Genomic DNA, 14,501 nt, shown 5'->3' on the forward strand with positions numbered 1-14,501 from the left:
TCATTAAAAATATAATGAAGTAGTTGTAGGAAAACAAGACAATTCCATTAACAGTTTTTCTTGTCTTAGACATTAACATGACTAAGCGGCATCAAGGATCAGCAGCATCCATTAATAAACTTCAGTATTGTCTTCTATAATACTTTTAGTACTTTACATACTCTGTCAGTCGTAAACAAAACTATTACGGAGTTTAGAAAATCATTACAACTGCAGAAGACAACCAGTCACCTGCAAGTAACATAGACTTTGCTGAAAGAAATTGATTTTTTTTAAACAACGTTTTAAAAAAGTGTCAGTGTATATATGATAAAAGGTCCTGTTTTAGTTTTTGTCTGGGACTTGCACTGATACCAGAAGGAATACTGAGCAGAGAACCAGGATGGAATATGGCCTTGTGCTCAGAGGAGCTGTTAAAATGCCCAGTCTCTGAAATTAGGAAGAAACAGCAAAGGGAGCCACCTAATGAGCCTTTACACTTGTCTACGTTAAAGATAATGAGTTCTGTTCTAAAAATACCCCAATTTCTTATGTGGTGCAATGAAATGCTATACTTGCACAATAAGAAACCAGCTGTAGTCCCTGTGAAATTCCACCTGACATAAATTGACTAGAGAAAGGGATTTTTAAAAGAGAACAGATTTAGATCCGGCATTTTATAGTGATCAGTTGGCCTTCCACAAATGACATAGGCATTAAGAACCTCCCAAATCATCAGTGCTTGACTACAGGTAAAATTTCCTGATGGAACAACCAGACCGATAACACAGTTGTGTACTTCAGCAGATTAACCCAGCACATTAATCCCTTACCACCCTCCACTGTACCGTGGCTAGTTTTACAGGTATTGTGAATGTAAAATTCTGGTGATTCACACCCTTGCAGGCTTCTAAACTCATCCTTTAAACCCAGGAGTAATGGTGATTTCCCATAAGTCTGTCATATTATTTCAGAATAAATTAACTCAGGAAAACAATCATAGCACTACTATAGCATAGGGCATGCAGCTGGCTGGTTCTGAAATATAATTCCATGAAACATAACCTTCTCAAGGTACAGTTGTGAAGCAATACGTTGGGTTATAGTGTTTGTGAATAGCAGATGAGCAAGGTTATCCAGCTCCACTTAAACTCAGTCAGATGTCCATAATATGTCCATAATGAGAAGGATCCATAGCCATTATTTATATAATTTGATAGAGAGTGCATGCAGGCAAGTGTAGTGGGAGATCAAAATCGGTGTACATAATTCAATAGGACCTTAAGTAAAAGAGCAAAGCAAAAGACAAAATGAAGCATGATTTGCCAGTAGATCGGAGATTGGTTCATGACTTTCCACTTTATTCCTTTGCCGTGCAAGGTGGATTGAAGAAGAGATGGACAGACAGAGTTGGCAATCACAGTTGGGCAGCCAACATTGAGAAAGAATAAAAGAGATTATTTGGGTTCATTTGGCGTTTGAAATCATGCTGATATGAAAGCTAAAGGTTTATCAAGGAAACTTGTCAAGTGAGTGATAGTGATGATTTGTCAAGATGATTTTGGAAAATGTATTTGTTAAGGAAAAAATTGAAGGTTTCAACTGTGAAACATAGTTTAAAATCTTTCTATTCACACTGTAAGCATTTATAGAATAGGTAATTATTAAGCCAAATACTGACTAGAGCATAGGCAGCTATGGATAAAAAGGCATCAGAAAAATTAACTTTATTAGAGTAGCACTGTTCATGTGGGATTTAATTTCTTTTCTAATAACATTTAATATAAAAAAATTCTATTTATTAAAGAAGCATACTGTTTAGGAGTAGCTTCTTAAAAGACACATTTTATGTCTATTTTCTTAGTGATTACTTTTCTGCTGCACTAACAGGTGCTCTCAGCAGCACCATAAGCAAAGGAAAAGTGACTGAGGCTGAAACTGCTCTGCCTTTTTGGGGTCTGTGCAAGTACAGCTTGCAGAATCAGCTTGTGTGATTAGCTGTCATGCATAGTATCATAAGTCTTATTTGCCAACCAATGCTTGTGAATGTTAGAAATGTGAATAAACATATACAGTATTCATGTGCATATTTTAAAGATAGCACTGAAGCACAAGGTTTGATAACTTCAAGTGCAAAGGTGTCTAAAATCAGCTTGTGTTCTCTTCCCAAGCTGCGCCAAACAATCTTCAGCAGCAGTATTGGTTTCTCACAAGTGATGCACTAGTTGTACATAAACAAAAGACTATTTAATTTTGAGTTTGTAATAGGTTTTCATGCCAAATTCAGACTTGGCATAATTTAGCATATACAGGTAGCTTCCCTGGAGTTGCATATGCTACACCGAGTCTGTCCTGCCACGTTCATTTTTGTTAGAAGTCAGGAACTTCCAACTATACACAGTACAAAGCCCCATCCTACAACTGGATCTATATAACTGAACATCCTACAACCTGATTTGTGTAACTGAACCCTTTTTTTCTGTGTGGAGTCCTGTTTAAATCAGTGAAGCTTCACATAAATGGAAGGGTATGTCCAGGTGATCATTTAGAGGACTGGGGTTCAATGCTGTATTTTTATCAAGAACTTCTGGTTATATGTGAAACCCACCTGATCTTCAGTATTGTGCATCTTCTATGCAGCACGACACTGCACTGGGCAATATGCCTTCTTGGGTTTATTTTATATGTGTATAATATATACACAAATAAAAAGTATCACCTGCAAATAATATTTGGAATGTGAAAGACACAAAATGTAAACATTTTATTTGGCAGTTGTTTCAAACAGGTGAATAAATAAATGGAAAAGTACATCTTAATATTCTTTATAGCAACAGATGCAGTTGCACACGTATTTACATATTGTGGATGCAAAGAACAGTTAATTTAATTTCTTTTTGTTAAAAAATGCAACTTCCAACACCACTAGACTTGACAAGTAAAGATGAAGATACTAGTAATACTTTGTTCTAGCAATCTCAACTTTTAAAGGCATTCATTTGGAAGTAAAGATAAGAGAGTCATCATGCATTTAGTTCATTTTGTCCACTTATGGTAGAAAGTCTGATGTAATCTCAGAATTATGAGTGTCATGCGCTTAAGTCAACTATGACATGTTTATAAATCAATGTAGTTCCCTTAAAACTTGAAGCAAAGAGAAAATCTCGTTTATCGATGGAGACATGTATGAAAGATCTTGGTGCCTGTACGTTTAATTCTTGAAACTTCACAAATTTTGCCTTTTCAGCATCCCAATAATAGACTTGAGTGAAAGAATAATCACTTCCAAGAATGGCATATTGATAATTACTTATCTGAAGCGGTTGGAATACCATTGACCCTCGGGATGGCATCCTTTGTAAATCCAGAAATGCTGAACCACCCCATTTCATTACTTTAGAGTCCCCAATAAATCTTGTTAAGCAAATGTATACATCCTCTTTCACTTTGAAATGCTTCACTGCATACGCATCTTCCATATCTTGGATATCAAAACGCTTAACAAATTCATTTGTTCCTTTGTTCCATTGATATATTACGGGTCTTTGGGAACTACTTGACAGAATTAAATGTGGTTTGCCGGATATTTCAAGATACTCCACATCAGTATCTCTGTACCAGGCATGCAGAGACTGATGGGAATAAAATCCATTCCCATTCCATTTGTAAACCGTGGTGAAACCAGCTTTTGAACTGTCTGCAACAACAAAATACCAGTCTTCAGCAATCCTGAAAGTTTCAATGTCATTGGGTTTTCGGATTTTAAGGATTTCAATATCTTGAATTTTTATAAACTTATTAGCAAAAATATCTCTTTTATATATGTGGGAGCCTCCAAAGAGCTGCGCGACAATGACATACAGCTGACTCTCAATAACTATAGGTTTACACACAACAGTTGAAGTACCTATAAAAACAAAAGTAAAAGACAGGGTTAGCACCACTTTTTGGATCGGCTGTTGTAAAGTTATTTGCCGAGCAGTGTTCATACCTGTAATGTTGTCGTAATTCCTGAACATCACTTCTACATGGTCCCATTCAAGAAAAATGCATTTTCCAGTAAAAGGCTGAGCAATAACCACATGTTCATCATTCATGTATGAGAAAGTATCTACTGACAGAGACTGGTACGGCAGGGACTGATAAACTTCAAATTCTGCAAAAGTGCACACAACGTATGATAATTGCAGAGATACCCTCCATAGTGTACTGAAAAAACATTTGCTTAACAGATACCAATCTATTATCAGTTACAGTATTTCATCACTAGTCCAATTTTCCTGTTGATAAAAGAGCACTGCAACTTGTTTTTCAGTCTCGTTCAATTAAAAGAGGTGCTGGTTTATGTCCCAGTTCTCCAAATTTTTATAAAGCATATTAAAGTCTGAGCAGAAGCTGCAATGTAAGACCCCACTCCCAAGTGATTCACATGTCAGATTTAGACCTGCATAGAATTCATATTGGTTTTAGTGGAAGCTCCATCCAGTATGCAGACTTCCTGAAAAAATGGACCCTAGAATAAAAAAATATGCAGCTTTGACTTTAATTTAACAAGATTAAATAATTTGAAGCACATTACCTGTAATAATGCAATCAAATTCTTTCGGCGAGAGGCTATTGATTTTGCGCTTCTTGTATTCTGGTGGGCTTTCACAGTAAATGTCTTCAACTGTCGCATTGGTGCTGCCCAGCCATTCCACTAACCACTTCAGCTTGCAGTCACAATTAAATGCATTGCCTCTAAGATCCCTACAACAAATAAATCGTGCATGGAAAATAAGGAGTCAGCTGATGTATTCCTCCTTGCAGGACAACAACAAACTGGGCTCGCGTTAAATATGAGCCCTCTTGCTTATTCTCAATTGATGTCTTCCTGGCTTAATTTATTCTGATCCACAGTTAAATCTACATACCAGAACCCACACAGATTGAATTCAACTAAGGAAATCAAGGAGAACTTAGCTTGATAATCAGTAGGAAATTTTTGTTGATTTCCCCAAGTTTACAGGTACACAAAAGCCTATCAAACTGTTGGCCCCATATGTTGGGAGGTTATTTCTTCCAGATTAGCCTTTCTCAATAAGAGCATTCTAGGTGACAAAACTGGAATTAGTGTAACCTGGTGGTCAGCCAGTGAATATGTGCTATCTCCTTTACATATAATCATTTCGGGCTTTAGAAGACACAAGCAAAGGGCTTCTGTTTAAGTCTTTTACAGCTGTCTTCAGTCAGATTGCAGATCGTATGTACAAGAACGGGCAAGCGCCAGGATCAGACTGTGTAACCACCTGGCCATGATCAGTCATGCCAAGGAATGCTACCTGATACACTGACCGTCTCCACAACTGACCGCTGCAGCTCTACCCTGGGAGTTCAGCCTACCTTGTTCATACAGGGAGCAGGCAGAGGATGTCCTGCGCTCATTATCCCAAATCAGCTGAATGAGAATTTGGTGTGTGGTAAACAGGACATATTTCAGTGAAGCAACTATAGGATTTATCTGTTTATTTTGTATTTCTACTGGTATTTAAGTTATATGTTTAAACAAGTTCATATTTTGGTTTCGTTGCAATTAGATGTAGTATGGGATATGGTATTTAATAAGACACATGCTTTTGTGATAAAAGATGGCCTTCCCAGAAATTCTTTGCAGACAGAAATGTTACTCCATTAAATATCTTCCACCCTCCCCACATGCCACACTCTCTCATGCATCCCTAAGGATACTTCCTTCTTGTTCACTAAGTCTTAATGAACACGCAGCTCTCTTAAATAGCTCCTACCGATATTACTTATCTTCATAACTGGTGGAATATTCAAAACTGAAGCAAATTATCAACAACAGTAGACAAAACCAAGCCTACCCATATGTGGTAGTCTCTACCCAGCAATAAGATCCCGTAACTGGCTATTGGTTTGAATGGTTACTCACAGTGTCCTCTAAAATCCTCTCTTTATATTTTTAGTATAATTAATAGATTAATTAATTGCTTTCTTACACATTTGTTAAAGAATCCAAGCCTTTGAATATGTCTTTTGGAAGCGATTGAAGATTATTATTTGCGAGACTCCTGTAAAAGAAGACACCTCAGTATCAGTGCTGAAAAATCAGTTCATGAAATTACACTTTTTTGCACAGCGTAATACTGTGTGGGGCGTTTTTCTTAAGGTAAAGAATCCTGGTATCTCCAGCACTTAGTTCGAAAAGATTGCTTTTAAGACTAGCTCATTTACTTTGTGACTCTTTCTCCCACTAAAATGCCATCCCTCCTTCTGCTTTCTGACTCTTCAGCAGCCTTGTCGCATTTACAGTACTTCACTTAGCAGGGTAAAAAGTGCAGTCACCTCTGGTGTTTTGCCAACACCATTATTTTAAAACAATTAGTCATGATTGGATCTACTGATGTTTTCCGTGTGAGATACCAATACACGGTGTTCATATTACCACAGTTTCCCCACTTTCTTGTATCTCTTCTGGAAGGAAAATCTTAATGCTAAATTTCATTCCATTTGCCTTAGGCTTAGCTCATAGTTTTTGGAAATATGCAGTAATAGACAAGAAATTGCCTTTAATTCCCAATTTTTGATGTTGGGAAATCTCATTTAAATTCAGTGAGTATTCTAGCTACTAAAAGTGACAAGGAAGCGATCAGGCTTTGAACAAGCAATATATTACATTTCAGTCAGACACGTCTGTGTGAGTCCACCAAAGGTCTGGCTTCTCCGAGATGTCACTGAGGGCATGGCAGGAAAAGAATAATGTTGTAGGGTATAGCTTATGTCTCTTTTAATTAACAACATTATTTATTACTTATGGGAAGAAAGGAAAATGGAAAGCAATCTTTCTAGTTTAAGATCCCAGTTAAAATCTGTAGCTAGTAAGACTTAGAACCTCTTCTGTTTTCACTTGTAAACATAAAAGTTATTTATTAACTACAATTTCTCTATCCAAGCAAAGCCACTTAGGCATATACTTAAATTCAAAAACAGGCACAAAGGTACTATGTCTACTGCCTCATTAAAATCGTTTGCCTTATCAGGAATAGTAAATACGGGGCGATGCCATTAGTCTGGTCTGACTTCACCGCTTTCAAAGTACATCTGATTGTAACACTGGTGTAGGTATCATGTGCTTCACTTATGCTTAATTTTACACTCAAAAGGAATTCTTTAAAAGTCAGGTAAGTCATCTGGAGAAAGCCAAGTAGACTTGCAAGCTGAGGCAGGTTTAATGCCCTACATATTCTTTATGACCTGGATTATAGCAAGCTGGAAGGGATGATGTGCTTGGAAGTACCGGTGGTTCACCACTGCTACGGGAATGTGACTAACAGAAAAATTTACACAAGGTTTACACATTTGCCAATTTTTGGATGAAAATTACACATTTTATATGCCACTGTTTAGTTTTATATGCCACTGTTTAGTTTTTCTTGTCTTAAATCTGCCCCAAGCACAACATAAATTGTGTTGCATAATGAAAAATATTAGATGGCTCTATTTTACAGTAAGGACACACTGTAATTATGGAAGTTAATTGCATTATAAAAATACAAATGTTTGGATAGCTTACTGCATTGCAAAAGTTATGCTGTGAAAAGGAAGCGAACAGAATAAATAGAACAAAGTTCATCTTCTCTAACTTCACAGAACTCATTTGTATGCTTATTTACTGATTCTTTTTCATATATTTTATGTAGACAAGTATTCTCCTTTTTCTTAAATGAGAAATGCCTCAGGGTGCCAGATGATTACTCTTAACGTCTATGTGCAATTTTCCCCAGAGGGTGGGGAGCGGTTCTGCAAGCAGATTAAACTAGTCACATTCTGTGGTTAATGGACCTGCCTTTGCAGTTATTTTCTGCAAATTTCTCATTGTCTTCATGAATAGCGCTCCATGTGCAATAGCAGCATGATGCACAAATCCATGTCCCAAAAATGTGCATGCAACCACATGCAAACCGCAGTGGCTCCTGAAATGTGGTTCTGTCTTTTGCATATGTTTTCTGTTACGAAACTGCCGAAGCATCCCCAGAAACCAACGTAACAGGGAAGACAAGATGTTACTCTCGGACTGTATGCCCTGTGAAGAGGAAACTGTGCCTCCCTCTGTGTTAGAAAAGCAATTTGCTCACTGGCAGCAAAAGCTACTAAATAAGTAAATGAATATGATAAATAATGTACTGGACCCATTTGTGAATATAAAGCTATTCATGTGCATAAATATTTTGAAGATAGGGTCCCAGTTACTGGCCTTATCCAATTATCTGCCTTTTTTAACAATACTATAATTATGCCTATACCTCTAATAGGGATTTTTATGGGATGTGCGCAGCCTGTTTATATACCTTTATTCTCTCTCCGCTCTCTTTCCTCTTCCTCAGACCTAGAGCCATTCTCTAAGTAACTTTATATACACGAGTAGTCACAGATGGCTTGATTTCAGCCAGCCATGAGTCTTGTCTGTTCTGACCAAAAAGGGAAGAGTAAAGTGTTTTATGGTACATTTACTATGTAATGAAGGATGTGGTGAACTGCAATTCAACTACTATATTTAGGCATTTTAACTATTTAAAAGGGAACCTTTGCTTTCTCTCCTGTGTCAAAATATATGAAAGAAGAAGTTAAATGACCCTGTTTCAAAACCCTCTTGGAGGTTATTGTGCTAAGGCCAAAAGGTCAGAATCCACTCCCCTGCCTCTGACACGCACCCCAAGATATATGCTTCAGAATGCAAATGCTCAGAGCTGGGTATAAACCCGTATCAGGCACACTCCAGATGTTTTAACCTCCCTCTCTTAGAATATTATTGTATTTTTTATGTTTTGTATTTTTTATGTTTTGTATTTTTTGTGTACATATTGTATTTTAAATACATTTATTGCTTGCTAAAATGAAGTTATTGCTAAAAGGTAGACCTGATGTAAGATAAGAGACAAAAGCCTGTCCAAAAACTGTCTTGCTAGCTCAGAGCATGAGGCTGCTACTCTTGGCGTTTGCAGTGAAATGTTGCAGGTATTTGTTGCTGGCGCGCGTTTCACCTGCTGAGCCCAGCGTGAGAAATGCCTCTGCTGGTGTGGGCATGGGAAGTGCTGCTCCCGACAGCCGTATTAGCATCCAGAGTGCCGTGGACTAAATTCACCCTCGGCTAACGCAGCGAGGGGGCTGCAGCATGTCAGAGGGCAAGGGTCTGCCCGTGGCTCCAGAACAGCCCAAGGGCTGGGCAGCAGCGCGAGGAATGTTAAACAGATCCCGGTGTCAGTGTGGGACGCTCTGTGGGATGCTCTGGCTTGCGTGGAGGAGAGGACAGGGTGCAGCGCAGGGGTTCCAAGCCGATCCTGCTATCAGTCTAAAGGCTGATATGCCCTACAGTTAAGTGGAACAACTGGGTCAGTGAGTCATAATAAATACGTCTTGTTGCAACTCGTCTATTTAAAATTGTTCTAGGTGGGAATTTTAAAATCCGATTTGGTCAAATTCTGCTGGATACAGGTACTAGCTGGAGTGGACACGGGTACAGAGAGTGATGGCCTGTCCCAGGAATGGCCGTAATATTTTCCTGGATCGATGCCAGATTGGGGTACCTGGGGAGGGGCGTGTGTCCACCCCTCAGCCTCTCACCACCGTGGCACCTCAGTGCTGACCACAGCTCCCACCTTCCTCCTCTCCAAGTCCCGAACTGGGACTCACCTTGTCAGTGCCAAGCTTCCCGACTCATCCTGCTCTCTCCCTGCTCCTACATGCTCAGCTGGAAATCCCCAGTGCTCTGAGCAGAGGAAGTCAGGGAGCTACTGCCGCCAAACATGCTCTGCTGGAAGCTGTTTGGGTCCTGGCTTTCTACACATACCACAATTTGGAAGTCTTTGGTGGAAACACAAAGATTAACGTTCTAATTAAATTACTACTAATATTGCCTAAACAAATGTGAACAGCTATATATCAAAATGCAAAGTTAAACAACACAGTGGTTCAGTTACTATATTAAAAATACCAAGCAATATATTCAACCACTTTACTTACAGGTGAATTAAAGATTTCAGTCCTCTGAAAGTATTTCTTGAAATTGACTTAATGCTGTTGTTCTCTATGAACCTGTAACGGGTCGTAAAGTCATTCTGGTCAAAGCAATGCCTGGAACTTGGAAGCCCACCCACTATATTCAATAATGCCAGGAAATATACTTTTTTTCCACTCACAAATATTCTAGATGAGGAAGGCCCATGAAAGCATCATCACTAATAACATCAAAAGTGTTGGATGTAAACAACCTGCGTAAAGAGATGCAAAACAAAAGACCGTTAGGTTATTAGCATCTTTAGAAAACGGTTCAGCAAACCATGGTAGGCCAAATTTCCACTGACTGCTTTCATGGGTTTTGTCTGTGCAAGCACGACAGGATCGTAAGGCTGAGAGACTGCACCGAGTCTGATGCAAAGGGAAGGACCCAACAACTTGTTGCTTTGCCTGCTGGGGCCATCTGATCAAATTCCATTGACTTCTGTGGGTTGTAAATGTGGGTTTATCATGCCAGTAAAACAATGGGATTGTACAAGCGCCACTGGAGACATACTTGGATGACAATGAAATGTTCAAGTACTACAGAGGTCTAAATTGTGTTGAAGAACACTTACTTTTGATGACAACATAGGGAAAGTATTCAGCTGCTTAGCCAGACATCAGGTTGAATTTGCACCACTGACAGGCAGGAAAATCCCTTAACTTAGTGAGCATATTTGACCTGAGGGTACTGAAAAGTTACTGAGAAAAAAATGGAAAATCTCTTAATTTAGTCAGTGTTCATATCAGAACTATTTTTAAGACTATATTGTACCTGCTGGAGATAGCTCTTAGTGTGCGCATGTATTTTTCATCCAGCTAGCAGTAAAAATACCAGCAACACATTTTATTTTATGTAATTTTATAAGCATTAAAAGGGGACTAGCACTGATTTCTCCAGCTTTGTTTATGCTTATCAGCCATGTTTGCATTTGTCCATTTTAATTCAGCTCTGGACTGTCACACCCTTAATATGGTGAGGCATTGTCAAGTATGGTGAACTTTACTTTACCCCAGTGGAATACTAGATGCACATCTATATTTTATTCAGTTAGACCTGATGGATAAATAGATTCATGCTATGACATCCTTAGGCATTCAGGAACTCAAGATTTCCAAGTATGAATTAATACCCTTAATGAGTTAATCTTGTATTTTGAAGTTTGCATTAAGAATAAATGGCAGTTGATTCATTTTCTCACTTGGCTATTGTAGACTGTGCTTCTTCCACTTTAAATATGTTCCTATATATGTATGAAAAATGTAAGCGGGAAATTCTTCCCTTTTGTTAGGAACAATTAATACTTCTCTTTCTTAGAGGAAATAAGTATTTTTGTAAAATCTCTGAATCAGAAGATCAATTTAGTAAATCTGCTGCCTGCAACTAATTTTACTTTTCCAATGTGATTTCAGTGGATAATTTTTCCTTTGCGGCACTTTGCCCTCCTTGTAATTTAAAGAACCGGGTGGTATCTCTTTAAATTGTATAGCTATTTCAGAGATCGCCAGGCTTATAGCATAGGTCTTGCACTTGGCGAGCTCATTTGCCTTCCATCTCGTACCTCCCTCCAATGGCTGTATCACACGTATTTGATGCACAATGTGACTTTTTTTCCCACTGTCTGACCTCAAACACCAGATTTGCTTGATCTGTGACCCAGCGGCCGTGATCACCTCCCTCCTTTCTATGGGCTTTCATGTCACCACTTTATAAGGGCACCCTCAGCACATTGCTGATAGAGAGTCATGAGTGCTGGAGATGAGAGCAGGAGATTTTCTCGACATTTAGGGAACACTCCTGCTGACACTCCATCGTAGCTGTGTAGGTCCTTCTTATTTTTGTTGTCACATGAAGAGCACAGAATATATCATCCATACTATTCAAGAAGAAAAGCTCTCCTGACGTGGGACTGAGGGGTGGTGTTTAGCACAATGAGACCGTGACTTCTGAAAAGATCATTGCCGCTACTACAGTAAAAATAGTAGTAAATAATAATAGAGGCAGATATATTCCACACTTAGAAATGTGTGACTGGCATGCTGGAGAGACCAAATTACATTTGGTATTTCTAAAAATGTAATGCTCGAGACTATTATGTAAAAATATGTATAGGTTGCTAAATCTTGCTATTGGCTAAATTAAACCTACCAATACAGCTCTGTAATCATGCAAAGCTAAAACTTACTTTCATTTTTAATTAACATGAGTTTCCCATATTCTTATTTCCCTTGCTCTCTTCTGCCAAAGGCAGGGATTTTTCTTTCCCACTTACAAACTGGAGTATTGGCCCCACAGATAAATCCTGCTCCTGTGGTCTGTGTTTAAGGAGTCATTTGCCTTAGATCAGGAGCCTGACTTCCCAAAGATGGCAAGCAACTCAGCTACCATGTTAGAAATGTATCTGGAAAAGTGCGCAGCAGTATTTTGAAAAATGCTAGGTAGCAGAAGTAAGTAATCTGTGGATTGTTGGCACCATTTTAACGGATCTCTCATCGAAGCCCCTAATGGAACAAAACCTGCTTTTCTGGGGTCAGAGCTTTTGTTGGAGCATTGATTAGCACAGCTTAGAACGTGAAGCATACAAATTATTACCATTACTAAAATGCCAAAACCCATTGCCAGAGGCACAGACCCCACTGTAATAACTCAAAATAAAAAGACCGTGCCTCTCCTACTCCTCCCTACCCAATTCTGCTTCCCCTGGCAGTGGGATCGCTAAGAATAGGTGGCGTATCGTAGCCAAGAGAGATGATGTCCTACTCACTCTCTTCAGATACAACCTCCACCGATGCTGCTGTTTCTTTTTTTTCTCTCCTTTGAAAGGCCCTTCGCAGGAATTATGTGAAACATGTCCCTTTTGTGATGTGTGACCACCTGGGAAAAGCTTTGCAGGAAGCTTTTCCACCATGGAAAAGCATTTAGGTTTCCATAGTAACCGCATTTACCTATTTACCCTGTATCCAAAAATTGTACCGTACGTCTGCACCTCCTTGTCAGCTCCACTTGAGGTAGCAGAGTACAGCCAGGGTCAGGGATTCAGCGATGGGCACACCGGCAGTTTGATCTGGCAGCCGTGGGGCTCCAGTACATCATCATTACACCCCCGACCACAGCCAGAGCGCTTGGGGAGCCAGCCCGGGACAGACGTCCCCCTTTTGATGTTGATCACATCAGGGACCCGTCATGCCGGGTTGCTGAGACAAACGCGGGTGTTTGTGGGGCTGGCAGCACGTCCCCGTGGAACGGTGCGGGTTACACCCCCTCTGCCTCCGTATAGCTCACAATTACATAAGCCGATGCCCACATTTCCAGGAAAGCCTGTAAAAAGCCTGTATTAGAAATGCATCTAATCTATAAGCATCCCAAAATATTCCCTCCCTGCCTATACCTCGTGGCAGTATTTCATTGTGAAATAACGGCTTAAATTTTTAATTGAAAGAAAATCTTCATTACTTTTGTGTTTGTTTTTTTTTCCAAAGAACATGAAATAACAAATAGGATCAAACCCAGGCGCTCTGAAGGCAAAACTCCCACTGAAGTGACTAAACTTCCACAGAAGTCAATGGCAATTTTACACGGAAAAGGACTTCAGGACCTGTCCCACTGCAATGAAGGGCCCGATCTGGGGGGTTCTGAGCTCCCGGTCGATGGGAATTACAAACGGGCAGGTTTATACTGGGATCAGGCCCCAGGACTGCAGAAAAGACACAGGAATAGCTGTTGCAATGCTCAAGTCCCTACTGTAATGATAATTAAAGTATAATGAAGATAGCATACGTTCTGTCACCGAAAGCTTCAGCATGTAATCATTCAAAGTAGCACTGACAACAGACAGCCTTGCAAAATACTAAGTACATGCACTTTGAAAAAATTACACATGCACTATCTTTCAAATCGCTAAAAAGTCTTGTATTTTGTCATCTAATGAATGTTCTCCTGCTGTTTCTTATAAAATTTATACTGAGACCCCTTCTAAAATATTTATGGATACATATACATTTCATAACAAAATTGTATCATAAAAATATTTCTCACAGAAGCTGCAGAGATGGTGTGAGCAAAAAACTCCCTTCTGGGATTTTAGTAAAAGCAGATCTCACAAAGGATCTGGAAAGAAGAAAAAAACAACCTTATATTAATGTAGTCTCATATATCTGTGGTTATAATACTGATCTGGTCATCACAGAGAAATTTATTTATACAAGTAAAAAAAAATAAAAACCAGAAAAAATGAATGTTACAGGTTTCACATAGTATAGAAGAAGGTATAAAATGGTATGTGTGCACATACACAGACAGACAGACAGATGAAAGAGATATAAAAATCAGGATTCAAGGATGCAGCACAATTTTAACACATTAGCTGATGATTCTGAATGCTGGAGGTACTCCCTGCAGCAAGCATCCTTCTGTATGCACTGAAAACACCACACATCCTAGTTCATTTTAAATCATAAATTAAATA

At 39.0% G+C, this 14,501-nt stretch overlaps 1 protein-coding gene across 7 annotated transcripts in view; it reads right to left on the reverse strand.

The window, feature by feature from the left end:
• Positions 1 to 2,722: 2,722 nt before the first annotated feature.
• The window catches only part of LGI1 (leucine rich glioma inactivated 1), a 30,870-nt gene continuing 19,091 nt past the window's right edge, over positions 2,723 to 14,501 (reverse strand). For all 7 annotated transcript variants that reach the window (XM_074590137.1, XM_074590139.1, XM_074590142.1 and 4 more), the window contains 7 exons: positions 14,072 to 14,143; positions 10,176 to 10,247; positions 10,000 to 10,071; positions 5,979 to 6,050; positions 4,559 to 4,728; positions 3,971 to 4,135; positions 2,723 to 3,886 (listed from right to left, as the gene is read on the reverse strand). In XM_074590137.1, coding sequence (XP_074446238.1) covers positions 3,069 to 3,886; positions 3,971 to 4,135; positions 4,559 to 4,728; positions 5,979 to 6,050; positions 10,000 to 10,071; positions 10,176 to 10,247; positions 14,072 to 14,143 — 1,441 coding nt within the window. In that variant the 3' untranslated portion in view covers positions 2,723 to 3,068. The remainder of the gene's footprint in view (positions 3,887 to 3,970; positions 4,136 to 4,558; positions 4,729 to 5,978; positions 6,051 to 9,999; positions 10,072 to 10,175; positions 10,248 to 14,071; positions 14,144 to 14,501) is intronic.

Source organism: Larus michahellis, chromosome 6 (genome assembly GCF_964199755.1).
Source record: "Larus michahellis chromosome 6, bLarMic1.1, whole genome shotgun sequence".
NCBI classification, from domain to species: Eukaryota; Metazoa; Chordata; class Aves; order Charadriiformes; family Laridae; genus Larus; species Larus michahellis.